Genomic DNA, 14,893 nt, shown 5'->3' with positions numbered 1-14,893 from the left:
GTCGTGTCCGACTCTCTGCAACCCCACGGACTACACAGCCCATGGAATTCTACAGGCCAGAACGCTGGGATGGGGAGCCTTTCCCTTCTCCAGGGGATCTTCCAGACCCAGGAATTGAACCGGGGTCTGCTGCACTGCAGGCGGATTCTTTACCAACTGACCTATCAGTTCAGTTCAGTTCAATCTCTCAGTCGTGTCTGACTCTTTGTGACCCCATGGACTGCAGCATGCCAGGCCTCCCTGTCCATCACCGACTCCCGGAGTTTACTCAAACTCGTGTCGTCATCGAGTCGGTGAAGCCATCCCGCCATCTCATCCTCTGTCGTCCCCTTCTCCTCCGGCCCTCAGTCTTTCCCAGCATCAGCGTCTTTTCCAATCACTGAGCTCTCAGGGAGCCCTAATGGACCCTTTACTCTGAATTGTCCAGAACTCGAGGGCGTGGTGGTGGTTTTTGTTTGAGTGTCGTTCACCCTACTTGTGGCTCACTCTTTTCTGAGGCACCCTTTCTCGATTTTAGTCCCTGGCATTCCTGAACTCTTCTGCCCTTTGACACTTTATGCTAATAAGACTGTGGCTTTCCACTTGATTTCTAATCTCAATGCCTGCACAGTGGGGAGTTTGCTCAGAGGAAGAAAGACAGTCACCAAGCTAACAGTAACACAACTAGGGCTTTATTTCTAACTTAGAACTCTTTTCTCCTATGTCGTAAGGCTAACAGAAAAGAGTGATAAACACTGATTTCCTCCAGGATCTGTTTCTAAGTAGACTTCTTAACCAATCCTGAAAAGCCTTTTGGTTATTCTAGACGTGAGGAGGTGCTCTCTAGTGGTACTTTCACTGGAGAGAAGAAATTAGGAAAACTAGCCACGTCAGCACCCTGGGCTGTAACATCAGCCCTGTTCTTAGTCTTTGCTTTCTTATCTGCAAATCTGTAGACCCCGATCATCAGCTGGCTGTAAAGTTCTCCTATGAGATGCATCTGTTGTTATTCAGTGGCTAAGTCGTGGCCAACTCTGCCACCCTGCGAACACAGTGGGCCCGGCTCCTCTGTCCTCTGCTACTCCTGGAGTGTGCTATCTCCCAGAAGTTAAAATGGATATTAGAGTAATAATGTAGAACCCAGAAAAGGGCTTCCCAGGTGGCTCGGTGGTAAAGAATCCACCTGCCAATGCAGGACACAGGGGTTCGATCCCTGGGTCAGGAAATCCCCTGGAGAAGGAAATGGCAGCCCACTCCAGTGTTCTTGCCTGGAGAATCCCATGGACAGAGGAGCCTGGCAGGCTGCAGTCCATGGGGTCATAAAGAGTTGGACATGGGTTAGTGACTAAACCACAGAGTCCAGAAAGAGTTCGAACATAAAGGTCATTTTGTTCAGTTCCCCTGCCACAAACCCAGGAATCCCTCTACAACATCTCTCACAGGTGTGACGCAGCCAGCTTCTTTCTCAGACCTGCGAGTAAGAGGGACAAGCGTGTCCTGAGTGCTGGAGAATGTTTCGGTCCAAATCCACGTCTGGGTGGCTCCCTCTGTTGATTCTGGTGCTATTTGCAGAAGCTGCACAAAATAATCTTGGTTTATCTTCCACGTGAAAGCCCTTCAAATATTTGAAGACATCTATTATGTGCTTCTGAGTCTTATTTTTCCTAGGCTTAATTCATGCTTAATCATTCCCATGTCTTTCAAATGTTCTTTGCATGGGCTTGTCAACCAGAACCGCTAAGTCTATGAATTATTCTTAAGTCAAATATTCCAAGTCTTCTTATGGTTGATGATTTTGAACCTGTACAGAGCTGTCATCTGGACAAGGATAAAAAATGGATAGGAATGTTCTTAGAAAAGTTTAAAGTAGTTCAGCCATGCGGATAATGGTGCCTGTGTCCTTATCTGGATCTTCTGTCTTTGTCTAAACCTTTATACCAAGTTCGTCCCACAGCCTTCATGAGATGGGGGAGATAAAGACTTGTTGAGTCTCTTCGTCCTTTAGGATCTACCCAAGCAGTAAATTCATTGATGATTTAACTGCCTTTGCCTTACATTCTTTCAACTTGTTGCTAGCATGCTGCTGGTTAGAACTTTTTGAGAGCCACCTGTGTTTCTAAGTACATGATTTACATCATCACAATCCTATAAGGTAGATGTTTGAGTGCACATTTTACAGATAAAGAAACCAAGTCATGGAGTGGTTACACTAGTTAGTCGGGGGCCCCCAGCAAGTCATTGGTGGGTACGTCTTCCTCGCGCCCAGATTTCTACTCACAGCTCCAGTCTGTGTCACCTCTGATGTATTTCACACTTACTTCATTTAGTTTTGTAAATTTGCTTGTGGTCTTCTTTTTCAATAAAATTATAAGTGAGCTGACACAGGGATCATATAGTAGGAAATTTTGTATCTCCCTTAGAGTAGAGTGGCTTGGTGGCTCAGAGGGTAAAGAATCCTCCTGCAATGCAGGAGACCTGGGTTCCATCCCTGGGTCGGGAAGATCCCCTGGAGAAGGGAATGGCAACCCACTCCAGTGCTCTTGCCTGGAGAATGCCGTGGACAGCAGAGCCTGGTGGGCTACAGTCAGGGCTATTACAAAGAGTTGGACACGACTGAGGGACTAACACGAGCAGAGAGCTTTGGTTATGGTAGGACTCTTGGTAGTGACTGCTGGAGTGAAAATCCTGAAACTACAAACAACAGTCTCTCGCAGGGCCGGGTATCCCAGATGGCTGGCAACCAGTTTATGGTTTTCTTGGATGTCAGCACTGACTGAGTAGAACATTATCCAGCTTTGCATGTATGTGTGTGTTAAGTCTTTGTGTGTGTGTGCATGTGTGTTTATATGAGTAGTTTACACAAACTTTAGGATAAATATTTTAAGGGATTTTGATAAAACTGGCTTGCATAAGGCCTCTGCTCCTTCTTAAACTTAATTGTATAAATGAGATTGGATAAAACAAACATATGAAGTAGAGGACAGGTCAGTTAGTCCTAATGGGGATAGTTTTAAGTTACTGATTGCATAATCGAGTAACAGTGTTTTGAGAAAACTTGTGCTAAACATTATCAACTTTCCCCAAATTGAGTTTATACCTTCTGTAGTAATACAGCTAAATGGCCATTTCTAACATGATGTTGTTAAGCCAAAAAAAATAAAATAAATAAATAAAGGCAGCGTTATTTGTTTTGTGCAAGGTTTTAGGCAATGTTTCAGCAAATTAGGCTTTGACATTTTAAAAATATCTCATGGCAGTTTAGCAGAAACTGGAATTTTTTTCTCGCCCCTATTTTACTGTCCAAATGAAAGACTTGGCATAAAACCTTGGGAAAACGAAAATTCCACTTCTCCCAATATGGTATTACTTAATCTCATTTAAAATAAACAATAAGAAAGGAAGAATTTAAAGAAAAGCTATGGCTACAATTTTTTTTCTGTGTAAATAATATGTAAGGAAGGACTGGTACTGAAGCTGAAACTCTAACACTTTGGCCACCTGATGAGCTGACTCATTGGAAAAGACCCTGATGTTGGGGAAGATTGAGGGCAAGAGGAGAAGGGGACGACAGAGGATGAGATGGCTGGATGGTGTCACTGACTCAATGAATGTGAATTTGAGCAAACTCTGGGAGATGGTGAAGGACAGGGGAGCCTGGCGTGCTGCAGTCCACGGGGTCGCAGAGAGTCGCACGTGAATTAGTGGCTGAACAACAGCAATAACAAGCAGTTTTCAGAAAGCAGTTGCCAAGACAAGGGCAGCAGCCATTCACTGGTCTGTTACTTGTTCACTGGTTTGTTATTTGTTTATAGTGTGTGCCACGCAGATCGGCTTCTCACGTGGCATGGTAGGCGCTGCCTCGCATGCCGGGCCCGCACTGGACTGCCGTGCTTCGGTGAGCAGTACTTTGCACTGCAGCTTGGAAAAGGGCCTCCTGTCCTGTGTTAGCGCAGCACTGTGGGATGCCTGAGAAAACCCCCGCTTGGTGCTTACCTCTCGCTTTGCCATGCTCTCGTTGAGCCTTGTGGTTGTAATATTTGGGGAACAAAATCTTAGAATATTTGTTTTGGGTTGAGAGTGATTCCACTGTGCAGTTCTCCTTTGAGGGGCATGGTCTTGGTCCTGATGGAGCTGATGCCTGCTCCTATATCTGTTCAGACCCCCCATAATCAGGCCTTCTGTCTACAGAAAAGTCATAGCCCTCTGGAGTGTGCGCGTGCCAAGTCGCTTCAGTTGTGTCCAACTCTGTGACCCCGGGGACTGTAGCCCGCCAGGCTCCTCTGTCCATGGGGTCTCCAGGCAACAATACGGGGGTGGGTCGCCACGCCCTCCTCCAGGGGATCTTCCCAACCCAGGGACCGAACCTGGGTCTGCTGCACTGCAGGCAGACTCTTTACCTCTAGCGCTGCCTGGGTAGTCCCACGACCCCTGGGATGACCCACCCAATCTTGTTCTACCTGCCTTGGTAGGGTTAGAGGTCTCCATGACTCGGGGCCTTTCTCCCTGTATTGAGTTTGAATTCTCCGTTTGTCCCATTTCTTCTGTGCTCTGACAAATAGTTGGTTCACTAATCTGTAACAAATTAATAATAAACTCATCCAGGCTAAAAAGCCATATATATTATATATAAAATTGCGACTCATTATGTTGCCCATTCCATTAGGAATTTTAAGGGGCTTCCTGTATGTGAATGTCTTAATTTAAAATATTCTTTAGTAATTAGCATTTTGGAAGCCTGGTAGGCTGTTTGGGGGAGATATTTTTTGGACCTCTAAATATAAATGAGTACATTCTTTAATTTTTTTTATTATAGGACCCTAACGTGATTATTTATGTGATTATTAAAGCACGTGTATCTTCCTTTAGTTGCAACATGAAAGAGTTGCATGCTAGACTGTCACTGGATATTATAAAAAGTAGTTGCCAAGAAAAATTTTTTATGAATGATTACTTGAAGGAATATAATTATTTCTCTGGATATACTGTGTTACTCTGGAATAAAACCAGATTAAGTTTAAGTGCATGAATCATCTTAAATCATATTGTTTTGAAGGTTCATAGAGTTATCTTTTGCTACATTCACTGAAATAACTCTTGTGTTAAAAAGGCAATTAAAGCTTGTATGTGGCTGCCCAAGCATATCCAGAGAAAAATTAATGGCCTCAAATAAAGAATATTGCATTAAGGACTAAATAAACAAAAAGAACAACAACAACAACAAAAATAAGAGCAGAAAAGCAAAGATAAGTACAGAGCTAATATTGCAAGTTAAAAAAAAACTATCCTCAAAAAATTGTAATCTGGACAAATATTTAGCTTGTCCATTTTGGAGAGAAAAGAGAAAGGTAGGAAAACATCAGTTTGATGCTAAGAGTGGAGCCTTCCCAAGTGGCTCAGCTGTAAAGGATCCGCTTGCAGTGCAGGAAATGTGCTTCAATCCCTGGGTTTGGAAGATCCCTTGGAGAAGGAATTGGCAACCCATTCTAGTATTCTTGCCTAGGAAATCCCATATTCAGAGGAGTTGGTGGGCTACAGTCCGAAGGATCATAAAGAGTCGGACACGACTTAGCCAGTAAACAATAGCAACAGTAAATGGAGCTATAACCAGAAAATATGTTGTCTATTGAGAGATCACACAACTCTGTGCTAATAAATGTGAAAATCAAAATGAAAAGATTAGGGGCGGGATGGGGAGGGAGGTGGGAGGGAGGTTTCAGAGGGAGGGGACATATGTATACTTGTGGCTGATTTGTGTTGATGTTGGCAGAAACCAACACAATGCTGTAAAGCAATTATCCTTCAATTAAAAAATAAATTTAAAATTAAAAAAAATTAGAAGAATAACTTCATGGGAAAATATCCAGACTAGAAAACCAAGAAGTAAATAAGCTAAGTAGATTTATAAATAAGACAAAAGTTGTGTAGGAAATAGCTTCCAAAAGGGAATAGGCTCATATGATTTTTCTCTCTCAAATTATTCTTTGGCTTTTAGAGAGTATGTCATTCTCATGGTACTTAAGCTATTGCAAAACAATGAAAATATAGAAAACTTTCTAACATTTTTAAAAATGAAGCTAGAATGATCTTGACACCAGACCTTTTAAGAAATGAATACTCTCAGTCAATTTTAGTTATTAACATAGATCTAGAAGAAAACAGTTATACAAAATTGACATGATATAAAAGCAATAACACGCAGATACAAGAAAGATAAGTTAGCTTGGGACGAGGGTTCCCTGAGGGCTCTTTAGACCCTAAAAAGTGTCTGATTAGCAGATGGTAAAGGGACTCTTGGGTAATCCAATGAGTTGCAGAGACAGTCTAGGATTGCAAAAATTCAGGCCTGGGAGCACTGTGAAGGCTTGCTCGCAGACCCAAGATGGACAGAATCTTGGAGGCCCTCGGACACGTCACTGCCTAGGTCTTGCCTCACAGAGACCTGACTCTTCATCTCTAAAGACTTGACTGGTGTCAGTCTTACAGGAACTTTGGAAGAGCAAGCAGCAGCAAAGGGCTGCATTCCACGTGAAGTCTCAGTGCTCCAAGTCCTTCCCATGCCCTAGACCTGCCTCTGTGAGTTATGTGACCCTCCCAGGGGGACCCTGTGTGGGCAACTTACAGCACCTCCTGAGCAGAGCTGGGTTCTGCTGAGAAGCCGCCAAAGAGGTCCCAGTCATCTCCTTCCTCAGTGAGCTGCCGGGTAGAAGGACCACCGACGACTTCACTATGGGAAGGACTCAGGAAGCAGTTGCCCGCCTCAGAGGTGCTGCGCTCTAAGTGTGCAGCTGCCCCCGGCATCCGCGTCAGATCCAGAATCAGTCCGTGTTAGTGAAACAGGGGGGTGACCATGGATTCCCAATCATTCTCTTCATTTACAGCATCTTGTAAAGAATCTTCCTGTTCCTAGTTTATGTTAGAGTGAAATATGCATGCCCTAAGGATCGATTCACGTCCTGACAATACCCACACATGTTGGCTTGTTTGCCTGTCCCAGATGACTACATATGTTTTATGTCCAGCCTTCTCAAAATACCCCTGTGCTCTCTGTTTCTAGGACTGCTGTTACATCCCATGCGGAAAACAAGAAATAAAATGAAGATTTTTCACTGCAAGATGCAGTACTGGGTGTTTCCAGCATTTTTTGTGATTACTTATCTTTGCACCATTGTCCAGGGTCAAGGTATGGAAAACTTAAAAGAGATTCATGGGGCCTGGGAGTCTAGCCATGTTGGTTCTGATGATCATTTTTTATCTTATTTGCCTTACTAGTGCTTCACTGGCTCAGCTGTGCTTTTAGGCAGTGTCACGTGTTGGCTTTTTCTCAGTTTTACCAGCTGTTTACGTTGTAGAAATGTGGCACAGCTTTGATGAAGTTACCGGTCACTAGTGGCTGAGCATATTAATTTTGCAGTAAATGGTTAAATAGCTCATTTTTAATATACTTCTGAAATGTCATGCAAATTTAATAACTAAAGTCAAATTTGCAAAATCAGTTCTATTAATAGGGAGCTGTAAGGCATGTGCCTATGTGTCTTGATCATGTTAAAAAGAGTGTCTACAAGATATTTCTGCCACTTCATACCTGGTCCTTATTTTTGCTCCTTTCTTTAAAACTGAATGCACAATCTAAAGGTTACTAAGGGCCTAACAGACGCTGAATAGATTCTATGCAAGAAAAAAAGAACCCTCTAGCATATCCCATGACAAATTTCCCTCAAATTTTAATTTCTCCTACTTATAGAACAAGTGTTCTCTAAATGCATTTAGTTAAAAAATGAGATAAAAGCTAAGGTCTTTTCTTGTTTGTTTGGGATTTTTGAAGATCACTTGGAAAAATAAGCCAAATAATTTTCTGCTGTTTCAGTATCTTTTGCTGAAGTCGTTTCTTTGAGATAGCTCCTAAACTGTGTTTTGAAAGGGGAAATACTCTTGCTGCCCACGTGGCTCCATTTCTATCACTCAGAGATTTCTGGTTGCAAATAAAATAAACTTTCTCTGGCTAATTTAAGCAAAAAGTATATTTACTGGTAGATAATGAAGTGGTTCATACAATAGTTAAATAATCTTTGGAATGTGTAGGAATCCGGGAACATGCTAGATATAGTTTCTAGGAACTAGTGACCATTTCTTTGAGGGCATGTTTTTGGAACGAAATGTCAGAGCTGTTTTCCATCCTTCCATGGCTGGACACAAGTTTCAGATTCTTGGGAGAGTCTGCCTGACTGCTTTGAGTCGTGTTCTCCCCCTTGGCCAAGGGAGGATGGCTGACAGATAGCCAAGGCTCCGAGCAGCAGGGAGGGCGAGCTGTTCCTTGGAAGAAAACCAAGGCGCTGTTGGAAATTCAGAAGGGAGGTGACTGTGAGTAGGGAGGAACAGAAGACCTTCACGTTAGCGTTCCTTGGTGAAAGGCAGTGTTTCCGTGAGGGACTTCCCTGGTGGTAAAAATTAGTGTTTCAAGAAATTAATGAGACTATTCCATTAGAAATAAACATAGGTTGTCCCTTGTCAAAACAGCAAGATTTCAGCTGAGTTGAGTGGACGTAAAAGAAAGGAAGGAAGGAAGGGAGGGCAGAAAATCAGTCCTTTAATGAATTGTCATATTATGAAATGAAATTTCCTAAGTACCTGGTAACAGTGAGGCTTTTTTAGAATGAAATAAACATTCCTTTTCTGCCTTTGAGCTTTGATTTCTATGAGGATGATTGTGGTGAAAATCTTTAAAGAAAAATCTTCCCTCTCAAAAAAAATACAGCACAACAACAACAAAAAATACCCCTGTACTTCCAGCAACGAGCCTAACCCTGCAGTCAAGCGCTGGATGCTCCTTAGCCTCCCCTTGCAGCCCCCCTTTGGAATGAAGGTTGTATGTTCACAAATGTTGTACCTGGCCCTGTCTCACACAGAATGCCTGACGTCAGTGTATGAAAGATGGGTTTGCTGGCTTACTCTGGTTCTCAGTGTGTGCCAGAAATCAAGCTTTACATTTAATTTTTGTCTTTTTTAAGAGGAATAAATTTTAACTGTTGAGTGGAGGTTGGAAGGAGGCTTGGAGGGAGTGGATCTATGTATATATAGCTGACTCACTTTCTTGTATAGCAAAAAGTTTTTCTGTTGTACAGAAACTAGCACAGCATTGCAAACCAATTATACTCCAAGGGAAAAAAAAAGAGAGAGAGAGAGAGAGAAATAACACAGTCCCATCTACAACTGCATCAAAAAGAAAAAAATACCTTGAAATTAAAAAAAAAAAAGATTTAACTGACACAGATTGACTTTTGAGTCAAGTTCATGCAAGCATCTATATTTATTACTGGAGTTAAGTACATAAACTTATCGAAGGGGCTCCTGAGTGCTTGCAGAAAGAAAAATCACGGCTCTGGTATTAAATATACTCACGTTTTTGGCCCGTGAGATGAGAACGATGGCTTCTGCACTGCGCTCGCAGTGTTCCCGTCCATCTTTCTGCCCTTGCTTTGGCGGAAGTCCCAGTGCTGTCCGAACGTGGAAGCGGAGCTGGCTCTGAAGCTTGAAGCTGTGACCTCAGGCTGCTTTCTTTCTTTTCTTGCTTTTTTTCCCTAAAGGCAAAAACTTGAAGGAAATGTAAGCTTTGTGTCTAACCAAGATTTCCTTTCAATAACTGTGAGACTGTTTATGCATACATAGGCAATAGATGGGTTCTGTTGATAAAAGAAAATGGCAATATTGCTTTTTGCTAGTAGTTGCAATGGGACCGTCATCATATAAACCATTTGTGAATTGTTTCTGAACATTGATGGATTGGGTTTTTGCCTTTGCTTCACTTTTATTTCCTGGGGTGGTTCAATGGCAGATACTGCCATTCTGGGTTCTGGAGCGCCATCCGTGCTCTCTGGGCGTGATCTGGGGTCTGGGTGTGGTCCGTGTCACACTCATCACTTCTGGAGGTTCAGAAGGTCTGCTATTGACTAAAAAGATGTTGCAGGCTAGAAGCTCGCCTGGGTAGCACACACTACAAAGATTTCTAAGATTTAACCTAGGAATCCTGAGTGTTCGTTCTTTGCCCTCCTTGAGATGTCAGGCAAGACGCCTGGGTGCAGATAGATCAGGCGATCCTTCGGGGACTGCCCAGGCGGCAGCCTCCTCTCTGCTTGTGCTCTTCACTCGAGGCTTCCCCGGTGTGCCCGCCCCCTGCCTCCGTGAGTTCATGCCAAACCTCGAAGTAAGCTCGGCCAACCATGTCTACCAGCCCACTGGCAAGGTTTGGCTCAGAAACTGCATGTACTGTTTAACATTTTTAAATTCTTATTTTTAATTTTCTTCTGTAAATAATAAGAATCTATCTATATAAAGATTTTTCTCCCCCAGTTCCAGAGGAAGCAAACTAGTATCAGTGTCTCTGTTCATCCAAATTTAGGTTTAGCCAACCTTCTCTTGTAGCTTGGAATAGTAGTTCTTATGATAAATCCATACTTTCCCATAAGCTGGAGAAATGTAGACTCATTCATGTCAAACCGAGAATGGGGAGCCAGTGTGCTTCTTGCTCGACTAGCATATTCTTCACTGAAATGTAAAGAAAGTGGAAAGAGAACGCTGCTCTTGCGATTCTGTTCTGAGGAACTCACTGATTTCAGACGAGTGGAGAGTTGAGGAGTAAATCACACACTCTTCTAGCTCAGTGAAGGGTGACTTCTTAATATAAATCTTCTCCTGAAGAAAAAGAGCGTTTTGTTTGGGGTCAAAGATGGTCACGAGCCAGTATGTGAACCTGGATGAATGTCTTAGCGTCTTCTTGCTCCCCTTATGTATAAAATTGGACAGTAATATATTTTTGTGAGTATTAAATAAGCTTTAGAGATCATCCATTGGATGAAGTGAGGCTGGATGGGAACAAACATTTGTTGTACATATTACAACAGATAATGTCCACTGTTCTCTTTAACAATGTTGCTTATTCTGTGCCACCTTTTCTAAAAACAAGGCTTTGAATGGACAATCACTTGCTCAAGATTATTCATCTAATAAATGACAGAACTGGGAACCAAACCCCACATAATACTACATACCTATTGAAATGAGTATTTCTTTCCTTCCCTGGACTCTGTCGTAAAGTGGGAAAGAAAGACCAGGCATAGAAGTAGGTAATAAGTGCTAACTTTTCTGTCAAGTTAAATTTTCTTTTGTGACAAACTAATTTGTATATTATTCAGTAAAAGTCTTATGAAAGGATTTCTTTTGAAATTCTGGAACATTGATGTAGAGTTCCAAGAACATGTTTTGAAGTTTGAATGACTTACACAAAAAAGCAGTATAGACCTTTTTAGTGAACTATTAGAAAAGATTGATCTTATTATTATAACATGTCTGTAATAGCCTTAAATTATCATATCATAAAAATTACTGAATTAATAAAGTGGAAACCTAAAGGCATAAAACAGATCATAGTCTACCTAGATTACAAAAGTTCATGTGTTCAAAGCAGAAACGTTCATTCTTGTACCATAATAAAATTATTTGCAAGGTCGGCTTCATTAAGTTAGACTAGGATATTACATTCTAACCCTAAGTCAGAGTTGTTTGTCACAAGATCAGTTCAGTTCAGTTCAGTTGCTCAGTCGTGTCCAACTCTTTGCAACCCCATGGACCACAGCACGCCAGGCCTCCCTGTCCCTCACCAACTCCCAGAGTCTATCCAAACTCATGTCCATCAAGTCAATGATGCCATCCAGCCATCTCATCCTCTGTCGTCCCCTTCTCCTCCGGCCCTCAATCTTTCCCAGCATCAGGGTCTTTTCCAATGGTCAGCTCTTCGCATCAGGTGGCCAAAGTATTGGAGTTTCAGCTTCAACATCAGTCCTTCCAATGAACACCCAGGACTGATCTCCTATAGAATGGACTGGTTGGATCTCCTTGCAGTCCAAGGGACTGGAAAGAGTCTTCTCCACCGCTACAGTTCAAAAGCATCAATTCTTTAGTGCTCAGCTTTCTTTATAGTCCAACTCTCACATCCATACATGACCACTGGAAAAAGTACACAAGATCAGCACTACTTGGCAAATGCTTACCTCTTGAGTCAGAGACAGATGCTCTTGGGTTTGTGTTATTTTGCAAACAGATCAATTCGCTAATGGGGTTGTAGAAAGAACGTGAAGTCTTGAGTCTTGAGTATTCTGATTACATTACTTTGGCTTTTCAGTTTAACAATGAAAGCTTAAAAGCTTCAACATTTAAACAATTTTTGTTTTCCCTTTTCAGTCGCTCCACCCACAAGGTTAAGATACAATGTATTATCTCATGATAGTATCCAGATTTCATGGAAGGCTCCAAGAGGGAAATTTGGTGGATACAAACTTCTTGTGACTCCAGCTTCAGGTAAAAAAATCAACTGTGTTTTCGAGTGTTAGCAACTTTCGGCACACAGGAAACTAAGATGTATAGTGCCAAGTGTTGCTTTAATCTCATTCGAAAGACTTGTGTTTTATTTAATCTTTTGAGCTTGAGATCTTATCCTCTACTCAAGAAAATAATATTGCCTCAAATCTAAAGCCTAGCTATTGGGCTCACCATAATTTTCATACTATCAAAAATCCTCCCTACCTCTGTTTCAACGTGGATGAACACTTTTGGTCTATGGACGCTTGAAAGTTACCTCCAATGGTTGTGACCAGCTGAGTAAATTATGATTAATTATGTTGTTCTTTAGTTGCTAAGTTGTGTCCGACTCTTTTGCAACCCCATAGGTTATAGCCTGCCAGTCTCCTCTGTTCATGGAATTTTCCAGGCAAAAATACTGGAGTGGGTTGTCATTTCCTCCTCCAGGGGATCTTCTCCTGCCAGGAATCAAACCTGGGTCTCCTGAGTCTCCTGCATTGGCAGGAAGATTCTTTACCATTGAGCCACCTACAATTAATTAACTTAATAGAATATTATTCAGCAATGATGCATTAAGTTATAAACTCTAAGTAGACACGGTGGGCATAAATGATGCATTAAAGCAAGAAAAGCAAAAGTTAAACAGACTTACTGATCATGAGGATAAAATAGTTGTGTAAAACTTTTAACAATTACATTTTGGTTGTGTTTTTTCTTTCTCCTTTCATGTTTTTGATTTATAATCAACTGAAACAGTACAGGGCGTGTTGGGAATTCCCTGGTGGTTAGGACTTGACGTTCTTGTTGCCAAGGCCCAGGGGTTCAATCCCTGGTCAGGGGACTAAAATCCTGCCAGCCATGCAGTGTGGCCAAAACCCAAAACAAACAGAAATACAGAGCGTGCAGAGGAGCGCTGCTGCTGCACGGGGGTCACGGAGACTTGGTTCAAGCCCTCGTTCCTCCATTCCAGCTGCTCGTTGAGTGTCTCAGCGCCTCAGTTTCCTCCTCCAGGGGACGTGCGACAGTATTGGTGCCCGTCTCATGGGGTTGCCGCGAGGCTTGAAGCTCAGAGCGTGGTCTGGGAACGGCAGCGCCCGTTGCCTGAGAACAAATACAGAACGTGCGGCCCGCAGCCTACCCTTTGCACCGGCGCCTGAGCGTGAGGTTTCCCGCGCACATTCACGGGAAGGACTGGCCGTGCGGACTAAATGAGCCGGTAGACAAAGCACGGCGGTGCCCGGCCGATCCAAGGGCTCAGTAAGCCTTAACCGTGATTGTAGCAAGAAGCTCCGAAGTGTTCTCTCAGGTCTCCCTTCTTCCCATAAAATCCAATTTCACATAGTCCATACATACTCAGTAATAGCCTGTTTGTGTAACGTGTATGTATTTATATAAATGTAACATTTGCTCCTTCTGTTGGTGATAAAAATGGTCACAGAGAGCTGGACCCCCTTCTGTTGGAGGCCTCATCCCAACTCATTTAAAGAGGAAGACATGCTCTGTTACTTCTAAGTGGGGACATCTTACTCTGTAGTGGCTTTAAAATCTCAAAACAGACAGATGACATGTTTGGCTTCTTGCTTGGTCACTAAAAAGAAACCTTTCTTTATTAGCACATGTTAGGCACAGACTCCATAGAATGACTCTGGTTCAGAAAACGACACACACTCTCCCCATGTTGACCTGTGGAAGTGACTCAGTCATGGACAGCTTTACTGTATTCTCAAGCCTCCGTTCAGAGTTTTCATTGCAGAACACTGCCCGACTTTTAAATAACTTTGACTTCTAAAATTGCAGTTTGTTTTCTAAAATAAACCATCGTGGGAAATTTAAGAGGCTCTTGAACATTATTGTGATGCTAACGGTCAGTATAAAAGTCCCTTATTTGTCGTACCTCTGAGAATTCCCTTTGTCTTGAAAAATAATTAGTTTCCCTCCAAGTAATCAGTAGGTTAATTTTTTTTGATTAAGTGCTGGTAACACCAAACTCTTCGGTACTCCAAGCAAGTGTGACTGAAGGATCAGGCCCTTAGAAGTGATGTGGAGGACTTCCCTGGGGGTGCAGTGCGTGGGAATCTGCCTGCCAGCGCAGGGGACACCGGTTCAATCCCTGGTCCAGGAAGATCCCACATGCTGTGGAGCAGCTAAGCCTCTGCACCACGAGTGCTGAGCCCGTGTCCTGCAGCTCCTGAAGCCCGCCCGCCCACAGCCTGTGCTCCTCAGCACGATGTGTGCACGCGTGCTAAGTCACTTCAGTCGTGTCTGACTCTTTGTGACCCCATGGACTGCAGCCCACTGGGCTCCTCTGGCCATGGGCTTCTCCAGGCAAGAATACTGGCGTGGGTTGCTATGCCCTCCTCCAGGGGATCTTCCCGACCCAGGGATCAAACTCATGTCTCCCCGAGTTTCTTACGTCTCTTGTGTTGGCAGGCCGGGTTCTTTACCAGTAGTGCCCCCTGGGAAGCCCCCATAACAAGATAAGCCACAGCATCGAGAAGCCTGCTCACCACAGCTAGCTGCTGCTGCTGCTAAGTCGCTTCAGTCATGTCCAACTCTGTGCGACCCC

The 14,893-nt window shown here is 43.0% G+C and overlaps 1 protein-coding gene across 6 annotated transcripts in view; it reads left to right on the top strand.

Moving 5' to 3' along the window:
* The window catches only part of COL14A1 (collagen type XIV alpha 1 chain), a 236,029-nt gene that overhangs the window by 9,622 nt on the left and 211,514 nt on the right, over positions 1-14,893 (top strand). For all 6 annotated transcript variants that reach the window (XR_015140401.1, XR_015140400.1, XR_015140402.1 and 3 more), the window contains exons 2-3: positions 7,034-7,159; positions 12,211-12,327. Coding sequence is in view for 3 of the 6 variants with exons in the window: in XM_086335693.1 (XP_086191819.1) it covers positions 7,051-7,159; positions 12,211-12,327 (226 nt within the window). In the remaining 3 variants the exon portion in view is untranslated. The remainder of the gene's footprint in view (positions 1-7,033; positions 7,160-12,210; positions 12,328-14,893) is intronic.

This window comes from Bos grunniens, chromosome 14 (assembly GCF_055505025.1).
Source record: "Bos grunniens cultivar Pamir isolate PY7600 chromosome 14, Bosgru_T2T1.0, whole genome shotgun sequence".
NCBI classification, from domain to species: Eukaryota; Metazoa; Chordata; class Mammalia; order Artiodactyla; family Bovidae; genus Bos; species Bos grunniens.
The sequence above is the reverse complement of the archived record's forward strand: the minus strand, read 5'-3'. Positions and strand labels throughout refer to the sequence as shown.